Source organism: Phoca vitulina, unplaced genomic scaffold, assembly GCF_004348235.1.
Source record: "Phoca vitulina isolate PV1807 unplaced genomic scaffold, GSC_HSeal_1.0 scaffold19, whole genome shotgun sequence".
NCBI lineage: Eukaryota > Metazoa > Chordata > Mammalia > Carnivora > Phocidae > Phoca > Phoca vitulina.
In genome coordinates this window covers 30,290,995-30,306,967 of record NW_022589722.1, presented here as the reverse complement: position 1 = coordinate 30,306,967, position 15,973 = coordinate 30,290,995, and the positions used below count along the sequence as shown (strand labels likewise).

Below are 15,973 nucleotides of genomic sequence, written 5' to 3'. Positions count from 1 at the left end.
AAAAAAAAAAAAGATTATTAAAGGAAGAGTCAAGAGATCAATTTTCATACTGTTTCAGCAACACGGTGGCCATCAGGCGGTGGGGGAATCTGGCGACAGGACTAACGCAATCTCCCAAGAAGCCGCGCCGGTGTGCAGGGCGGCGGGAGGGCATGGCAGACAATGTAAATAAAGTAGGAGAGGGAGGCTGCCCGAGGCAGGGAAGAGGGAGTAGAGGAAGAGAGGGAGCACCGAGAGCCAGAGCAGAAAAGAAACGAAAAAACATGGACATTTTTTTTCCTCCCACCGGAAAGTATCTCCAACCCCGGCCTTGGGCAGCGCGGCCCGTTTTCCTCGCGTCTGGCTGGGCGCGGGGGCGGAGAGGTGGAGGGGCGTCCGGCCGGAACGGTCCCGGGGCCGCCAGCCCCAAGCCGCGGGCCGGCGAGTTTGCGCCCCTCCGCACCGCCACTTTTGTTCTCGGGTCGGGGTACCGGGCCGCGGCGGGGCTGCAGTGCGCACGCGCGGGCGGGGCGGGGGCGGGGCGGGCGGCGGGCTCCGGCACCGCCCCCCGCCGCCCCGGCCCGCTCCATCCGGGCACTGCCGAATTAGCATCGTGCCGAGGCACAACTTTGCCGAGGCCCAACGAGATCCAGGCGCGCGCCGGAGGAAATATAGTCCCTGCCGGCCGGCGGCTCGCGCGGGAGGCGGTGGCGGCGGGGCGGACGCGCGCGGGGCTGCGCGGGGCTGCGCGGGGCTGCGCGGGGCTCCCGGCGCCTGGGGGCCATGCGCCGGCCAGCGCGGGCGGCCCGGGGACCCGGCGCAACTTGCCGGGCAGCCTGAGGAGTTGGAGCGGCCGCGGGCTCGGCGCCGCGGCGCCCAGCCGCCTTTCTTCCCCCTCGCCAGACCCCCCTCCCTCCCTCCCGTTCGGCCTTGGGGGAGGGGGCTCCTGTGCCCCCTCCCTCCCCGGAGGCCCGGTCCGCCCCGCCCGCTCCCGCCCCCGTGGAGTCGCGCAACTTCCCGGGAGCCGGGGCCAAAGTGAGCGCAAAGTGCTGCCCAAGTTGCCGGGATGGAGCTGCAGAGCCGGCCCGAGGCGCTCGCCGTGGAACTCGCGCGCCACCAGGTAGGCGACCCGGGGCCCCGGGCCAGGAGTGGGGGGGCTGGGGGGGGCTTCAGGGACCCGAGCCCGGCGTCCTCTTCCTCGTCGTCGCAGGGTCTGCACGGCTGAAGGTGCCCGGAAAGGGCTCCTCCTCGAGCCTGCCCCGGGGCTGGGGGGAGTTTTTACGTGCCCGGACCCCCGCCCCCCGGGCTCCTCCTCCTCCCTCCTCTCTTGCAGTCCTGTACAGTTTGGGGGTGTGGGGTCCGGAGCCCGCGGGACCTGAGCCCCGCATCTTCTCTTTCTCCACGCAGGGTCTGCAGGACTGAGGGTGCCAGGAGGGGGCCCCTTCGTGAGCCTGCCCCGGGTGTTTGTGTGAGAGTGTGGACCGACCCCCCACCCGGCCCCCACCCCCGTGCAACCCCGCACAGTTTGCAAAAGTAGTTTTGGCGATTGTTGCTCGGGCTGGCAGCGGCGTGGCGGCCGGAGCCCGAGCGGAATTGCGGCGTGCGCGTGTGTGTGTTGGGGAGATTAGGACGCGACTTGAATATTTATGAGCTTTGCTCGACACGGACTCGCCGTGTTTACTTGGCTCTTTGTTCCTCCCCCCTCCCCCGGCACACAGTCACACTCACACTCACTCGCACACGCACCCCTGCCTGCAAACTTGCACGGCTCGGGGCGCGCCGCCGGGTGGCCGCGGCCCCCGCCCCGCCCCGCGAGCTGCCCCGATGAGGCGGCAGCCACAGGTAAGCGGCCCCGCGCGGCACTGCCCGGCCGCCGCGCGTGCGGGACGCAGCCCGGGAACTTGGGGCGCGCTGCGGACAGCCCGGCCCGCGAGCTGCCGGGTGGGGGGCTGCGGCCCGCGGGGCCCCGGGCGCACTCGACCCCCCGGGGCGGCCGGCCTGAGCCCGCTCCTCCGTGTTTCCGCAGAACGGCGACCTCAAGAAGCAGCTCCACGAAAGGCAGCCGCGGATCGCCGCGCTCAACGACAAACAAGTAAGCGAGCTGGAGCCTGCGCCCCCCAACTCCGCCCGCGGTGGGGAGGAGGGGTCGCCCGGCACTTTGGCAGCACCCTAAAAAGTGCCGGCCTCGGCGCCGCACGCTCAGACTCCCAAAGGAGTCTGTCTGCAGCCCTCAAAGTTACCCGCCCCCCCTTTTTCTGGAAAGAAAGAGCCGGGTTCTTGGAGGCCGAGGGGGGAGAGCAAGGCTCCCGCAGTGGCCGAAAGAGAGAAGCTGCACTCAAAAGGCGGCGAGCAGCCCGGCGTCCATTTTGAGTTGGTGGACATGTTTTTGGAATGTGGCAATTTCTCCCGGCTCGGTGTCCCCCACTTCACGCCGGTGTGAGGGTAGGGGTGGCGGGGGGCGGTATTTCGGGCCTGGACACCAAACTCCTTGGAAGCGATTTCTGGATTCCATTGCAAATCTGATTTAAAGAATCGTTCCTCTGGGCTCCCCCCTCCCCTCCACTTCTCCAGCATCACTTTTTATTCTCGGAACCTGACGCCAGCTCCCGGGGAACAAAAGAAAGGCGCCCCCAGGACCCCCCAGTTCTGCCCCAACTTTGGTCTCGGGCCTGCAGGCGTGGATTGGGACACCCGACGAGCGCCTCGCGGTGGGGGGCACGGCCGCCGACCCCCCCTCCCGGCCCCTCCGGGGAGGAAAAGTTGTCCATTGTGACTTAGTTACGCTGAGCTCAGCGCTCGGGGTTTCAGCACCACGAACAGATGCCGCCGCCAGAGCGCGGCCGGCCGCGCGCCCCCGCCCCCTCCCTCCCCGCCGCTCGCGCCCCTCCCCCTCCGCTCCTCCCCCTGCGCGCCCCGCTCCCCGCACACGCGCTCCCGCCCCTTCCCCGCGCCGCCCGGAGCCGAGAACTTTGAGCGGCGCAGCCAATGGCGCTCCCGGGGCTCCGAGGCTGGCGGGGGCGGGGGCGCCGGCGCCCCTCCCCGCGGCCCCTCCCCTCCGCGGGCCCGCCCCCGCCCCGCCGCGCCCCCTGGCCATCGATCGCGCTTCCTTCGGAATGCCGGCCGCCGCCGCCAGCACCAAACTTGGACAGCGCCGCCCCCGCCCCCGCCCCCGCCGCGGCCGCCGCGGTGGCCCCCGCCGTCCTCCCCCAACTCCTGGCCGCGGATCCGATGCCCCCTCCCCGGAGGGGTTTTCGGTGGAGGGAGAGACAGGGACGAGATCGGCGGGGGTGGCGGCGACCGCGGAGCGGGAGAACTCGGAGGCCGGGTGTAAATTTCGAGTCTTTAAAGTTGAAAAGTGGTGGGAGGGGGCGTGCGGAAGAGGAGGGGGCCGGGGACTGCGGAAAGAAAGATGGCTGTCCCCGCGGGTCCGCGCCTGGTCGGGGGCGCCCGGCTGGACGGGAGGGTTGGGACGAATGCATTAACCCCTTTCTGTCGGTGCCGCGGCCCCCCCCCCCCCCCGGCCGCGCGCGCCCGCCCGCCCGGCCCGCGCCCCCGTCCAGGCGTGGAAGCTTCCATTCCCGCCGGAGGGGGGTCCGGCGCGCGGCCCCGGCGAAGTCGGGGAGTTCGCGGGGGGAGGGGACCCAGGCCCGGCATTACCATTTTGATTGCTTTGATGCCATTTTTGGAGGGGGAGGGGTTGGAAGACCCTTCGCTGAGCACAAAGATGTTTAATCGCTGTGTAGAATCAAATCAGATACTTTATTATTATTATTTTTTTTTTTAGAAAAAAAACCGCATCACCAAATCCCGTACAGTGTGATAGCGAGGGATGCTAAGCCCTTTTTCACTGGGTAGAACGACAAGTTGTTGACTCTTATGCTCTGAGTGGAAGATTTAAGAGAGAGAGGGAGGGAGGGAGAGGGAGAGAATCCAGTAATCCACAGCATTTATTGCAACAATGTCTTTATGTGTGCTTCTACATGGCAATAGTTTTACTATTTGGAGTGGCTTTTCAGGGCTTGGGTTTGATCATTTCTTCTGTGTTGTAGCAACTGTTTCAAGGCTGTTTAAAATTTTATGATGATAGTAAATGAGTAGCTATTTATTATCTGTCATGCCGGAATTTCGATGAGGCTGAGAGAAACATTTGAAATTGTGTTTGGAGGTTCCAGTGCAGCTTCAGGGAAGGAGCTTTCCTACTCCAGGCTGTCTTTGCCTTTAAATTTGAACTCGGGGAAGGAGAGATGCTTGCGAATGGAATGTACCTCCATCTTTTTGTGTGTGTTGAGTGTGTGTTCAGAAAGAAAGGAAACAAGGAAAACTTTTGTTCTCTGGCCTTTTAAAAATGTTTCTCTTTTAAATGACTAAATATAACATATGGTAAGCAGCCAGCCTTGGGCCTGGCCATCGGAACTTGTGTTTGGAACTGTCTGTTGTTTTTCCTTTTCCCTTTGTGGCATTTTATATAACAAGGGCTCATAAAAGAGGGAGGGGAGGGGGCCGAGGCCGTGGTGCAGCATGCTAATAAAGCTGCCTTGTCTCTCCCGAGCTTCGCGGTGAAATCTTTCAGAGGTCACCTATGAAATGAGTTGGGTAGACTTAACATTTACTCGTCTCTCCCTCCTTGGGAGAGTTTGGTGGTGATTGGCAGCTCGGCTGGGGAAAGGTCCATGAACAGGCTCTTTAGAGGTGATACCGGGCTGCACCCAGGGTCTGGAAGAGGAGCAGCGGGGGCTCTGCTTGGTCACCTCGGAGCCTGCCCTGGAGTAGCAGAGATGTGGGAGCAGGTATGAAAAGGCCAGTATTTTAGAGTTTGTTTTTGACTCAACATAAAATTAAAGGTAGTGCTCATTTATAGATTTGCTCGGGAAGAAATTCATACCATTTACACTTCCGGAGATGTGTTTTTGTGCTGCTCCTGCCTGGAATGTGGGATGTAAAGGTTAAGTTTCAATTAAAAGTGCATACGTGGATGATGAACTAGATAGTAAAGCGAACGGATGACCCCATTATCCGCATCTGTTAGAAATACAATAGCAGCTGAGTAATATCTTTTGGTGCCCAGCCATCAATTTCCCATTCACACCCTTGACACTGGAATTTTTTCAGTGATTTCTAGAAACATGGACAAGTGTTTAAAGATGTTTATCAAGGACTCACAGAAGTAAATAGGTTGGTTGCCGGTCAGAAGTAGAGAGATACAAATCCTGTGTAACTCTCCAGTGTGTCTCCCACCATTGGTGGACTAGGGGATAAACAGGAAACCAGCTTCCATAGGACCTCGCTGTTTGAAAACAGAGTTCATATTTTTTCCTTTAAAAAAAAAGAAAAGAAAGGAGGTGTGGGGAGTTGGTCAGAGCTGAGTTTTGGCCAGGCTGCATTCTCAGGTGTGGCCGCCGCGCCTGGCTGCCAGGTTTTGAATTCCAGTGGAGGACGGACCCCTCGTCTTTAACGACATATGATGTGTGAAGACTCCATTAGTTGCTCCGATGGTTTTACGCCATGAATTTGCAGCACATGCAGAGAGGCAGTAACATTTTTATCTAAATTGTCAAGCAACAAGCGCTTCCGTGTAAATAACAGACCCATCATAAATACTGTGTTTTTTTGTTTGTTTGTTTGTTTGTTTTCCTTCCCTCTTTGGAGTTCTCAGCACGACATTTAGGTGTCACATGTAGTGGGCATTTCCAGACCTGAACTTGATGAAGTTCAGCTTCACCACAGAGGGAGAAGAGCCTTGTGTGTTAACTGCAGCCTGGGCTGGTGTGGCCTTGTGAGAGAGAGACCCCCCCCCCCCGGAGGTGAACTTGGGGCCTTTTGTGCTGCTCGATCCATCGATTTGATGGACTCTGGATTCCGAGGGGCTGTCCTTAAGTGCAGCCATAAAAATATGTCTTCTTGAAAGGTATTATGTATGTGGCATGCACCCGGGCGCTGAATCATGTCTTCACTGTGATTCACTAGCCGTGGTGGACACCAGAGGGACTTTGCCTTGGAAGTATCCACCGAACGAAATTGCAGGCTGGGTTTTATTCCGAAAGCTCCCGATTGTTTGCAGTCCTTTGGTAAAAGGACATGCCATTTTCCAAGCTTTCCTTCAAGTCTGTCCCTATCCAGGAGGGTAAATTTTCATCTTCCTGACTCTGAGTGGAAGTTGTCATGCTTCTGATAGCATCATTATGTGCTAAAGAGAAAAGTGTCCCAAAGTTCCACGTTCCATCCCCTGCAGGGAAGAGTATGGACTAGGACAGCAACCCCCAGCCCTGGCTTGGCCCACCACCACCCTTACCCCCCAACAGCCCATGTCCCTCCCACACTCACCTGAACCCTGTTCCTGGAGTCCCTCTTCCTCTCCCCACCCCCCTCACCACTCTGGCCCCTCCTCCATCACCTCTTAGTTGGAAGATTGCAGTAGCCTCCTCACTGCATCCCCTGTAAAAACAAACAAACAAACAAACAAAAAAACCCCACCACCAACAAAACCCAGAACAGCTTTATTGAAGTACAGTTCACCTATCCTATCACTCATCCGTTTAAAATGCACAATTAAGTGGGTTTTTTGTGTCTATTCACAGAGATTTGCAACTGTCACCACCATCAATTTTAGAACATTTTCATCCCTCAGAAAGAAACCCCCCGGCTCTCCCTCGCTGCCCACCCCCGCCCAGCCCTAAGCAACCACTGATCTGCCTTCTGTCTCTAGAGAGTTGCCTATTTTGGCTTTCCTGTGAATGGAATCACACGATGTGCTGTTTATGACCAGCTTCTTTCACTGAGCATAATGTTTTCAAGGCTCATCCCAGTGGTGGCAGGTGGTGGCCCTTCATTCCTTTTTGTGTCTGAATAATATTCCATCGTACAGGTAGACCACAGTTTGCTTGGCTGTTCACCAGCTGATGGGCATTTGGGTTGTTTCCTTCTCTTGGCCACACGAATAACGTACTGGATCTCCTCTTGCCCCTTCTGGTATGTTCTGCTTGCCCTGCTTGGTCTCCACTTCAGGGCACTCTGCTCGGTTCTGCTTGGTCTCCGCTCAGGGCACTCTCCATCTCCCTCCTGCACATGGCAGCGCTGTCTCTATGGTTGCTTCCAGCAGCTTCTCTGGCACCTTGAGCATTTCCTTGCCTCTAGAGAGTGCTGGCTATTGTCTCTCTGGGATCTTTTCCTGTCTGCTTTGTGCTAGACTGTAAGCTCCGTGAAGGGCGGTGGCTCCATCTGCTTTACCTCTGCCCCTATATTCTCAAGGCAGTGCTTTGTAGGGACTGAATGCACATTTGTTGAGCGAGTGGATGACCTTGTCACAAGATGGGCATGAGGATTAGCAGTGATTTACCAAATGGTCCTCGCCAAATCCCTAGCCTATAGTAGGCACGCGATAAATGGCAGGTTCTCATATGTTCGAAATGAGCAGACATAGAAATGAGTAAGACCCACAATTCCCTGCCCTTGGAAACCTCACCAAAGAGTAAGGCATAGATAACCATGTTTCCAGAAAAGTGCTGGGAAAATCACACTGCGGGAACACCAGCGTTGTTCCTGGCCTGGAGACTGAGGATAGTTTCCTGGAGGGGGTTGGGGGAGGGGTCCTCGAGGACACCTGGGGTTGTGGACGGGAGAAACTGGTGGCCAAGCCCGCTAAGGGACAATGGCCTGAAGAAACCCGCAGGTGCTGTGAGCTTTCTGGCAGTAAGACCATGGGAGAGAGCAGAAGAGGGACATCAGAGAAGGCGAGCTGGGGCCAGAGCAAGGAAGGCATCACTCGCCTGGATGGAAGGCCTGGATTTTACACCGTAGGCTTGGAAAGTGCTCACAGATCAAGAAGGGGCAGGAATGGTGCTGGGAGCAGGTGGGAAGGGAGGAGAGAAAAGGAGCCTTGAACTCCCTCCCTGCTTGGCCCAGCCAGGCCATATGAGCTCTTTAGATGTTTGTCCCCTGCATAGGGAGGCTCTTGTATGGACGATGGGACCTGTGCATGACGTGGGGGAGGAGGCTGGGAGGCTGCTGGCCCCGTAGCCCTGGGTGACCAGAACTAACAGGCTGCGAGGACAGGGGCACCACTTGGTGATCCTCTTCCTCCTACCTTCACCAGAGCTTAGAGCTGAGGGGTGGAGCTTCTAGAAATCTAGTTAGCAACTCTGGTCAGTTGGTTTAAAAAAATATAGGTGTGTGTATGTACATATACATATACACGTATTTATCAGTTATGTCTATATTATTGCTTTTATTTTGACTATAAAGTATATGATAAATGAAATAAGTAACAAATGTGTCAATATGTACCAATAAATATATATATGAAGTGCGTGTAATACGTACATAATATAGGTCAGTTAATAACTTTTCAGGATTACGTACTGAAAATGAGAGGATTTGTTTTTGAACTAAGAAAATAATTACCATTCTCCTGAAGTAAAATCTTAACTAAGGAAGACGGTGATCAATGTTCTTTTTATTATTTCTCTTAACAATGAGGAGATAAAGAGGAATTCTGCTTTCAAAAAAAGTTTTGATTGTAAAAGCAACACATGCTTGCTCGGAAAAAGTACGAATCTGAAGGCGCGAAAACACAAGCCCCCTTCTTTCCACCCCGTCCTTGCTTGGGGATGAGAGCAGGGCATGTTCTGTGCACACACAAACACCTGTAACACAGATAAACACGCGCAGTGCAGGCACCAAGCATGCCATGTCTCAGCTTGCTTTTTACACTTGACATCCTGTTGTGCACATCTGTCTTGGGAAGAACTTGGTTGAATTCCACAAGCATTGAATGAGCATCCACTGAGTACTGGGCATATGGACGTGATGGCGGGTGGTGTGCTATTAGCAACAGTGACGTCTCATTTTATAAGGCTTTTTACACTTACAAAATGCTTTCACCGGTCTCTGCAAACATTTTCACATATAGCTGGGGAGACAGGTGTATCCACCGTTTCCTATCCCTTGAAGCTCAGTGAGGCGTCTGCATGAGCTGTTCAACCACCGGGCTCACTTGGGCAGCAGGTGGGAGGGTGTGCTCTGATGGGGTGCTGGGGGGATCGCTCCAAGGAGGTGACGCTTCCACCTGTAGAGAAGCAGAGAGACAAATTGCATAGAGACGCATGCCTCGGCTGTCGGCAGCATCATACTCTTCGACGGGTCTGTCTGTTCCATCACCTCTTTGATGCTGTCTTTTTATTTGATTGTCAGGATAATCCCATGACTTGGGGGCAGGCCGGGCAGGGGAATCTTTCCTGCTGGACAGATCGGAGAAGGGCAGCTTCCCAAGGTCAAACAGCTTGGGACCGCTGAGATGGGCCTTCTGTTATAGCCACTGCCTCATCTCCGATGGGCCCCGCATTGTAGAGTCAAACGTGATGTAGCCACAAGAGCAGAGACCCTAAAGTCACACACCGCAGTTCATATCCCAGCGCCCCACATCTGGCTGGGTAGCCTTGGACAAGTCATTTTGCTGCCTTGAGCTTCCTCTCTGTGAAGTGGGTGTAGTAATAGGACCTATCTCAACCAGGAAGCGAAGGGGTAGATTGAAGGGAATTGTGGTCCCTGCATCCGTGACCACAGAAGACACCTGCTGAGCCCCGCCCTGCGCCTGGGGGGCCACCACCTTTGCATTGCTGCTCAGGACTCTTCCCCACGTCCTTTTCCAAGTGAGGGTGTCCTGTTGCCCCGTGGCTCGTGATAGAACCTTCTTCTCCAGCTAGTCCAGGGTTCGCTTTGATATTTAGCCTCTTAAAACAGCTGCTGACGGAGCTGTACAATTGATTTCAATTAGCTTTGAATTTTTTCAATGAGATGACTCTGATAATAACTTTGGTAATCCCACGATGCCTCATTAGAGCTGCTGGCTATGATGATTAGCCCTGTGATTTAGCAAGTTTTTCCTCCGATACCTTTGTCTGTCCGGGAAGCGAGTCACGGGCGTGCTGCCGTTTTCACATCACTTGGATGAGCCCATACTGAACGCGCCGCTGCCCGGTCGCCCGCCGGAGCTGGCCGCTGGGCCCAAGCAAGCGCCTGCCTTCTCCAGCCACATGGGCTCTTGCTGCCGAGCAGCATTTTGGCATGGTGACACACGGGGGACTCAAGGAGGCCCTTACCCCAGACACGGGAGGACTTCGGGGGAAGAGGCAGGTTTCTGGAGGAGGGTGCAGCATGGCTACGCTGTTTGGAATGTACATTGTTTAAGGAACTAGGACTCTGGATTTGATTTCTCTACCAGAAGAGGGCCGCCAAGAAGGTTTTTAACTTCTGTCTCCGAGAGGCATGTAACAAAGAGGTTAAGCACAGGCTTTATAACTGGACAGAGAGGAGTTGTAGACCCAGCGCCATCCTCCTGTGTCTGTCCCACATTCAGTGGCTGTAAAATGGGAATCACAGCCCCTTGCAAATCAGGTAGCAGAGAGTGGCATGCGGTAAGTGCTCAAGAAATGACATGAGAGAGGCGCTCGGAGGGTTCTACAGGACGATGCATTAAGCCCCGGGTCCTCAGCAGGTGGGACCTGGTGGTCATCTTCTGATTCTCCATCCTCAGTCCCAGCTTCCTTGTTCGAGGCTAGCCTGAGCCAAGCCCTTCCTCGGGCTCTCTTGGACCCCAACCCATTCACTGTTCACATAACCCTTTGGAGAAGGCCTACTCCTAATTTCTATTTTATTGAGGACAGGCTGAAGCCCAGAGAGATCGAGGGCCTTGTTGACATGACACAAGCAGTGAGTGGAGGGGCTGTAATCCAGTTCCGGGCCTCATGGTCCTCGCCCCTCTGCTGGAGTGGGGGGGGGGGCAGGGGGGCGGGGATGATAGCACTTCATGCCACGAGTTAGAAAAGGGTCCAGGACATGCATTAAGATAAAAGTTAAGTGGAGTTAGCGTGTCAGAGACAAGCCCTGGTGAATTCGAGGTAGCTGGTCCGTGATGATGAGTGGGACCTTTACTGTGGAGTACAAGGTCATAGAACTTTGGCGGAGACCTTGGGTCTGCATCCAGTCTCTGCATGGGGCACCAGGGTGGGGAGTGGGCGGCAGGCTGGGTGCAGGGAGGGGTCTCTGCAGCATGGAAGCTGAGGTTCGGACTGGCCCCAAAGCACACTCTCCTCCCCACCCTCGGGTGAAGAGCCCCTGGGTCCGCGCCCTCCACCCTCCGCTTTGCTGGCCCTCCCTTGGCCCCCTCTGGCTCTGCTACTGGGATTCTTCTTGTTTTTAGTGTTATTTCACACTGCAGTGTGGAGGCATCTTCTCATTTTGAAATGGCCTCTGTTTTCCAAAGGAACAAACATGCTTCCTTAAGATTTTTTTTTTTTATTGGTGGTTACTTATTGTTCTGTGGTAGCAGTTTCCAGAGCGTGGTGAGAAACTGCTGATCCAGCTCCGTTCTGGTTTCAGCCTCCGCCTGCCGACAGCGGGCATCCCGTGCGGTCTCAGCTGGGCCGCACTTTACTTTTTTTTTTCTTTTTGCTTGGCACCTGTGTCAGTCGTTTTAAAACAGCAGAAAGAAGTGCTTCCTTGGGGGATATTCGGGGTTGTTTTTTTGTCCAAGGCTGAGTGGCTCCTCAGCCTCCAAGTACTTAAAATAGGAGGGGCAGGTGGCTGGATCTTTATCTCAAAGTGGGGATAATGCTGTTTCCCAGGCCAGGTTGTCCTGAGGATTAGTGAGGATGCACGGACCAAGTGCCTGGCGTAATTCCCAGCATGCAGCAGGGCAGTGGGGTCAGAGGGAGCGGTTCGCAGAATCACTTTATCAGCCGTAGTGGGCGACGCAGGAAGCGGGCAGCACCCAAAGAGGTTACTGCCCTGGAGAAGTAGATGGCTTTCAGTCGGGGCAGAAACCCCTGGGTTGCTGTTGTGTCCATGGATTGGTGTGGCCCCCGCTGGCACTGAGTCATGAATTTGGGATTTGGTGGAAATTGAGGGTGGGTGTCCCCCCAGACTTGGCATGACGGCTCAAAGCACAAGATGGGAGAGCGACGGAGGGGGGAGTGTTGTGGGGCGCCTCTGCCAAGCCCCATGTCACCCATGGGAAACTGAGGCCCTGCACGGGGGATGGGGATGGCACCCAGAAACCAGAATGGAGCCCTGGGGGACACCAGTCTTCCTGATCGCACACCACAGTTGTGTGAGAATTGCCTGTCATTTTTGTTCAAATAGTTACATTTCATTCATCGGAGGGTGTTTTTGGGAAGCATCCTGGTGGGGGTTCGCTGTGTGACGTGCTGCGGTCTTGCACAGGATGTCCTCTATGACAACAGGACCGCCAAGAATGGACCCCAGGGCAACACCCGGGGGGGTGGTTTTCAGAGCCATCCTTAGACTTTAAGAGCAGTTGACCCCCTGATTGGCACAAATAGGGGACTGGCAACGTTGGCAGGACCCAGCACATTCTGGAATTGCCCATTTTATGAGACTCACTGAACCAGATTGCAGCTCTCTAGGTGCAGGTAAGTTTCAAAAAGCTGCTTCAGAAAGAGTCCCTGCAGGGGTGTTTGTGACCCAGCTTGCCCACGTGCACTCCTGCCTTCAGAGACTGACTGCGGGCTTGCGTGGGGAGAGTCACCCTCCTAAACGGAAAAGGTGCTAAGAGATTGTAATATGAGGGGAGCAGTCATCTTTAGGGGAAATCATGACTGCCTTTTCATCTCTTGCGTGGAAGCAGCAAAAAGTTACTTGAAACACCTGTTGGGAGAGGTCCATTGGGGTCTCCCTGGGGGGTGCCAGCAGGCTGCCCCTGGGTGATACTGTAATCCATCTGGGGAGAAGCTTTTTGCCCCACAAAAGAGAAAAAGGCAGGGATGGGGCAGGGGAGAGAGAGAAAGAGAGGGAGATGTGTTTCTCTTTGATGTCATTCAGGCGGAAAGCCAATCTGCACATGTAAATGAACTTGAAAATGCAATTAAAAATATATACATATTAGAGACTGTGATCCAGAATTTAACGTGAGATGCAGGTTACAAAGTGACAAGCAGCATTTCCTACAATCAGTGATACCAACTCTTCTCTGTGATTAATGCGTCTCGTCTCAGTGGTAATAAAAGCACCACAGATAAATGCCAGAATTATTTCTTAAACTACCGTTTGACAGCCCCACTGAATGCAGAGTTTTCTTTGCCCACGTCGCTAGCCTCCTCCCAGCTGCCACCGCCAAGGGGGCACGTGCTCAAGAAGGCCCCTCCAGGGGCTCGTCCTGGCTTGACAGAGGTGACACGACAGTTGCGGGCATCATCGTGGGCAGAGATCAGAGAGGTCCTGAACGCGGCCACGGCTGCAGCACCAGCCGGTGGGCATGTCACAGGGAGGTTGCGAGGAGCTACCTATGGCCTGCATCTAAAGCAGGAGCTGGGACCTGGGGGACCTGGGGGACCTGGGGTGTTAAGTGTAGGGAGGGGGCTGGAAGGGAACAGGGTGACAGAGGTCTCTGTGACGTAAGCCCTTCCTTGAGAAGGCAGTTGTGGAGCGAAGGCCTGCGGAGGCTGGAGGAGTGAGCCTCGTGGCTCTCTGCAGGAAGAGTGTTCCATCCAGAGGTAACAGCCTGTGCAAAGGCCCTGAGGCGGGGCGCGCCTGGCATTTCCAGCGGAGGCCAGTGTGGCTGGGAGAGAGTGACACGTGAACGTGAGGGAGGTCGGGGAGCTGATGGGACGGGGCGGGGGGGGCTGTCCTCTCCAGCACGACTGACCCCTGCCCTTAAATCATCAACTGGCTATAACGTATAAGAGGGAGCAGCCCTTCCATGGCGCAGAATTTTGAATAGAGGCTGGAAGCTACCGGATGGGCAATTTTAACTCCCAAGTCTGGAGAAATTCCCTGATGAGCTGTCCCAGGATAGAACTGGTTGTTCTGAATCCTTTGTCCACCAAACCAGCATCTAATCAGCCAAGGGGAAGCAGCAACCAACGGCAATTGGATGGGAGACCAGGCTGGTTCTCCCTATGCTGAGATCCTGTTCAGAAATGCTAAGGCTCATCAAGGATTCTGTAACTGCCTAATTACAATCTGAGATGTGCTCACTAATGCAGAATCGCAAACTTTGACCCTGTGGGCCAGTGCGTGGTCCTGCTGAGGGCCGGGCCCTCTGGAGAGACCATGCCCTGCAGTGGGGCGGGGGCAACATGGCCTGGCACCACCTGTCACCCGTCACCCCGTGGCCTGGGCCCCATGCAGCCTTCTCCTTTGATACTTCAGGAGAAACCAGAAAGTGCTGCATCTGTGAGATCTTGTGAGGTGTGGATTTGGGTAGTGCATGCATTAAGGCCTTTTCTAAATGCTGCTGGCCCAGGGGGACACCCCTGCAGCCAGATCCAAGCTGTGTCCTTCGCGGTGCGTCCTCTGATCGCCTTTCCGAGTTCCCTCCCCGAGCCCCACTTCCTTCCTCTTCATCATCCAGGCCTAGCTGAGGTGGGGTGGTGTCCCTCCTCCGGGCCAGTGCCCCTGCACAGCTCCGTCGCACTGGGTCCTGATCTAGTAACATCCTGCCCCTATCTCCCCCAGTCAGCGTCTCACGTGGCGTCCACGGACTGAGCACTCAGATTCTATAACCTTCAGGTGCTAAGACACGAGCGTCTGAGAGCGAGCCCTGAGAGTCGGTGGTTCTGGGCTCTAGACAACCCCCTCCCCGCAGCCCCTGTCAGGGGAAAGCGGTCGATTGCCCGGCTGGAGGGCCGTTGAGGTTCTTCAGGAACATTCAGCTCTCATTTAGGTAAGTAAGTGGAACTCAAAGATATTTCTGTAAATAAAACGGGCCTGCAGCCGCCCCGGCCGAAGTCGGCGCCTTGTTGAAGTTATTTTATTAACAAGTTCTGCTGAGTGGGCTCGAATGGGGACCGCCGCTCTCATATTGTCGATCTAATTATAAACACGAGGGACAGGACCAAATAAGTAGCCTTTAAAGGGAGAAGAGTCTGGCAGCTTGGCTTAAAGTGTCCTTTAATGAACTTCTTTGGTACTTGTATCTTAGCAACACATTTTATTACATCCTGATGCAGCTGGACGCGTGCACAGTAACTTGTCCCCTCCCCCGCTGCCCCCGCGCCCGGCGCTCTTTGGCGACGGCGGGAAGAATGTACCGACCCGCTTTCCCAAGGCTCTGTGTGCGTCTCTCCTGCTTTGTTTGGTTGATGAAGAAGGCAAACACGGCGCCGGGAGTGGGGACCTTGCAGGCTGGCTGGAGCTGGCACGGAGGGGACCCTGGCCCGGGCCTGGAAGGTGGGCGGCCCTCGCGCAGCTGGGCTGCCTGCGAGTCCAGATGCTGGTGCTGCGGGCTGCTCGTGGATGTGCTGATTCTCTCCCGGGCGCTCCCCGGGTTTGGGTATTTTTATCTGGATTTCTTTCCTGTAATGACTAATTTGGATGTGGTGGAAGTGGGGACGTTTGCAAATCTTTCATGGTAATCAGCAGCCTGTAAGCGGGGATGGAGGAGTGTTCTAGATGAAGTGGACATGGTGGGGAGGGCGCTGCAGGAGCGGAAGGAGGACTGGGACACTGGGCCTGGCTCCGCTGCTCGGAAGCCCAGGGAGCTCAGCCGGTTACTGACCTTCTCCGAGCTTCACTTTGTTGGCGGCTGCGTGAGTGTCTTGGGGCAGATGACCACAAAGCGGGGGGCTCACAACGACATAAATTCACTGTCTCCCAGTCCGGACTGAGCAGTCTGAAATCAAGGTGTGGGCAGGGCTGTGCTCCCTCCTGAGGCTCGAGAGGAGGATCCCTCCTGCCTCTTCCAGCTCCTGGGGGCTCCTGGTGCTCCTGGGTTTGTGACTGCCTCCCTCCAGTCTCTGCCTCTGGCTTCACGTGGCCATCATCCCCGTGTCTCTGTCCTCTCCTCTTCCCATAAGGATCCCAGTTGTTGGATTTAGGGCCTGCCCTAACCCAGTGTGACTTCAGCTTAACTGATCACATCTGCAGACATCCTAGTTCCACATAAGGTCACACTCTGACATTTTGGGTGGACCTGAATCTGGGGGTGACTATTCAACCCAGTGCACCTGCCAGTTGAAGGTAATCACACTGAGGGTTGGGG

The 15,973-nt window shown here is 55.7% G+C and overlaps 1 protein-coding gene across 2 annotated transcripts in view; it reads left to right on the top strand.

The window, feature by feature from the left end:
- The first annotated feature begins 966 nt into the window (after positions 1-966).
- Positions 967-15,973, top strand: part of PHF21B (PHD finger protein 21B) — an 89,348-nt gene continuing 74,341 nt past the window's right edge. The window contains exons 1-2 of one of the 2 annotated variants that reach the window (XM_032416400.1): positions 967-1,099; positions 2,006-2,071. In XM_032416400.1, the coding sequence (XP_032272291.1) occupies positions 1,046-1,099; positions 2,006-2,071 (120 nt within the window). In that variant the 5' untranslated portion in view covers positions 967-1,045. Of the gene's footprint in view, positions 1,100-1,718; positions 1,822-2,005; positions 2,072-15,973 lie in introns of those variants that run through there. The other variant, XM_032416401.1, reaches the window with a different exon arrangement.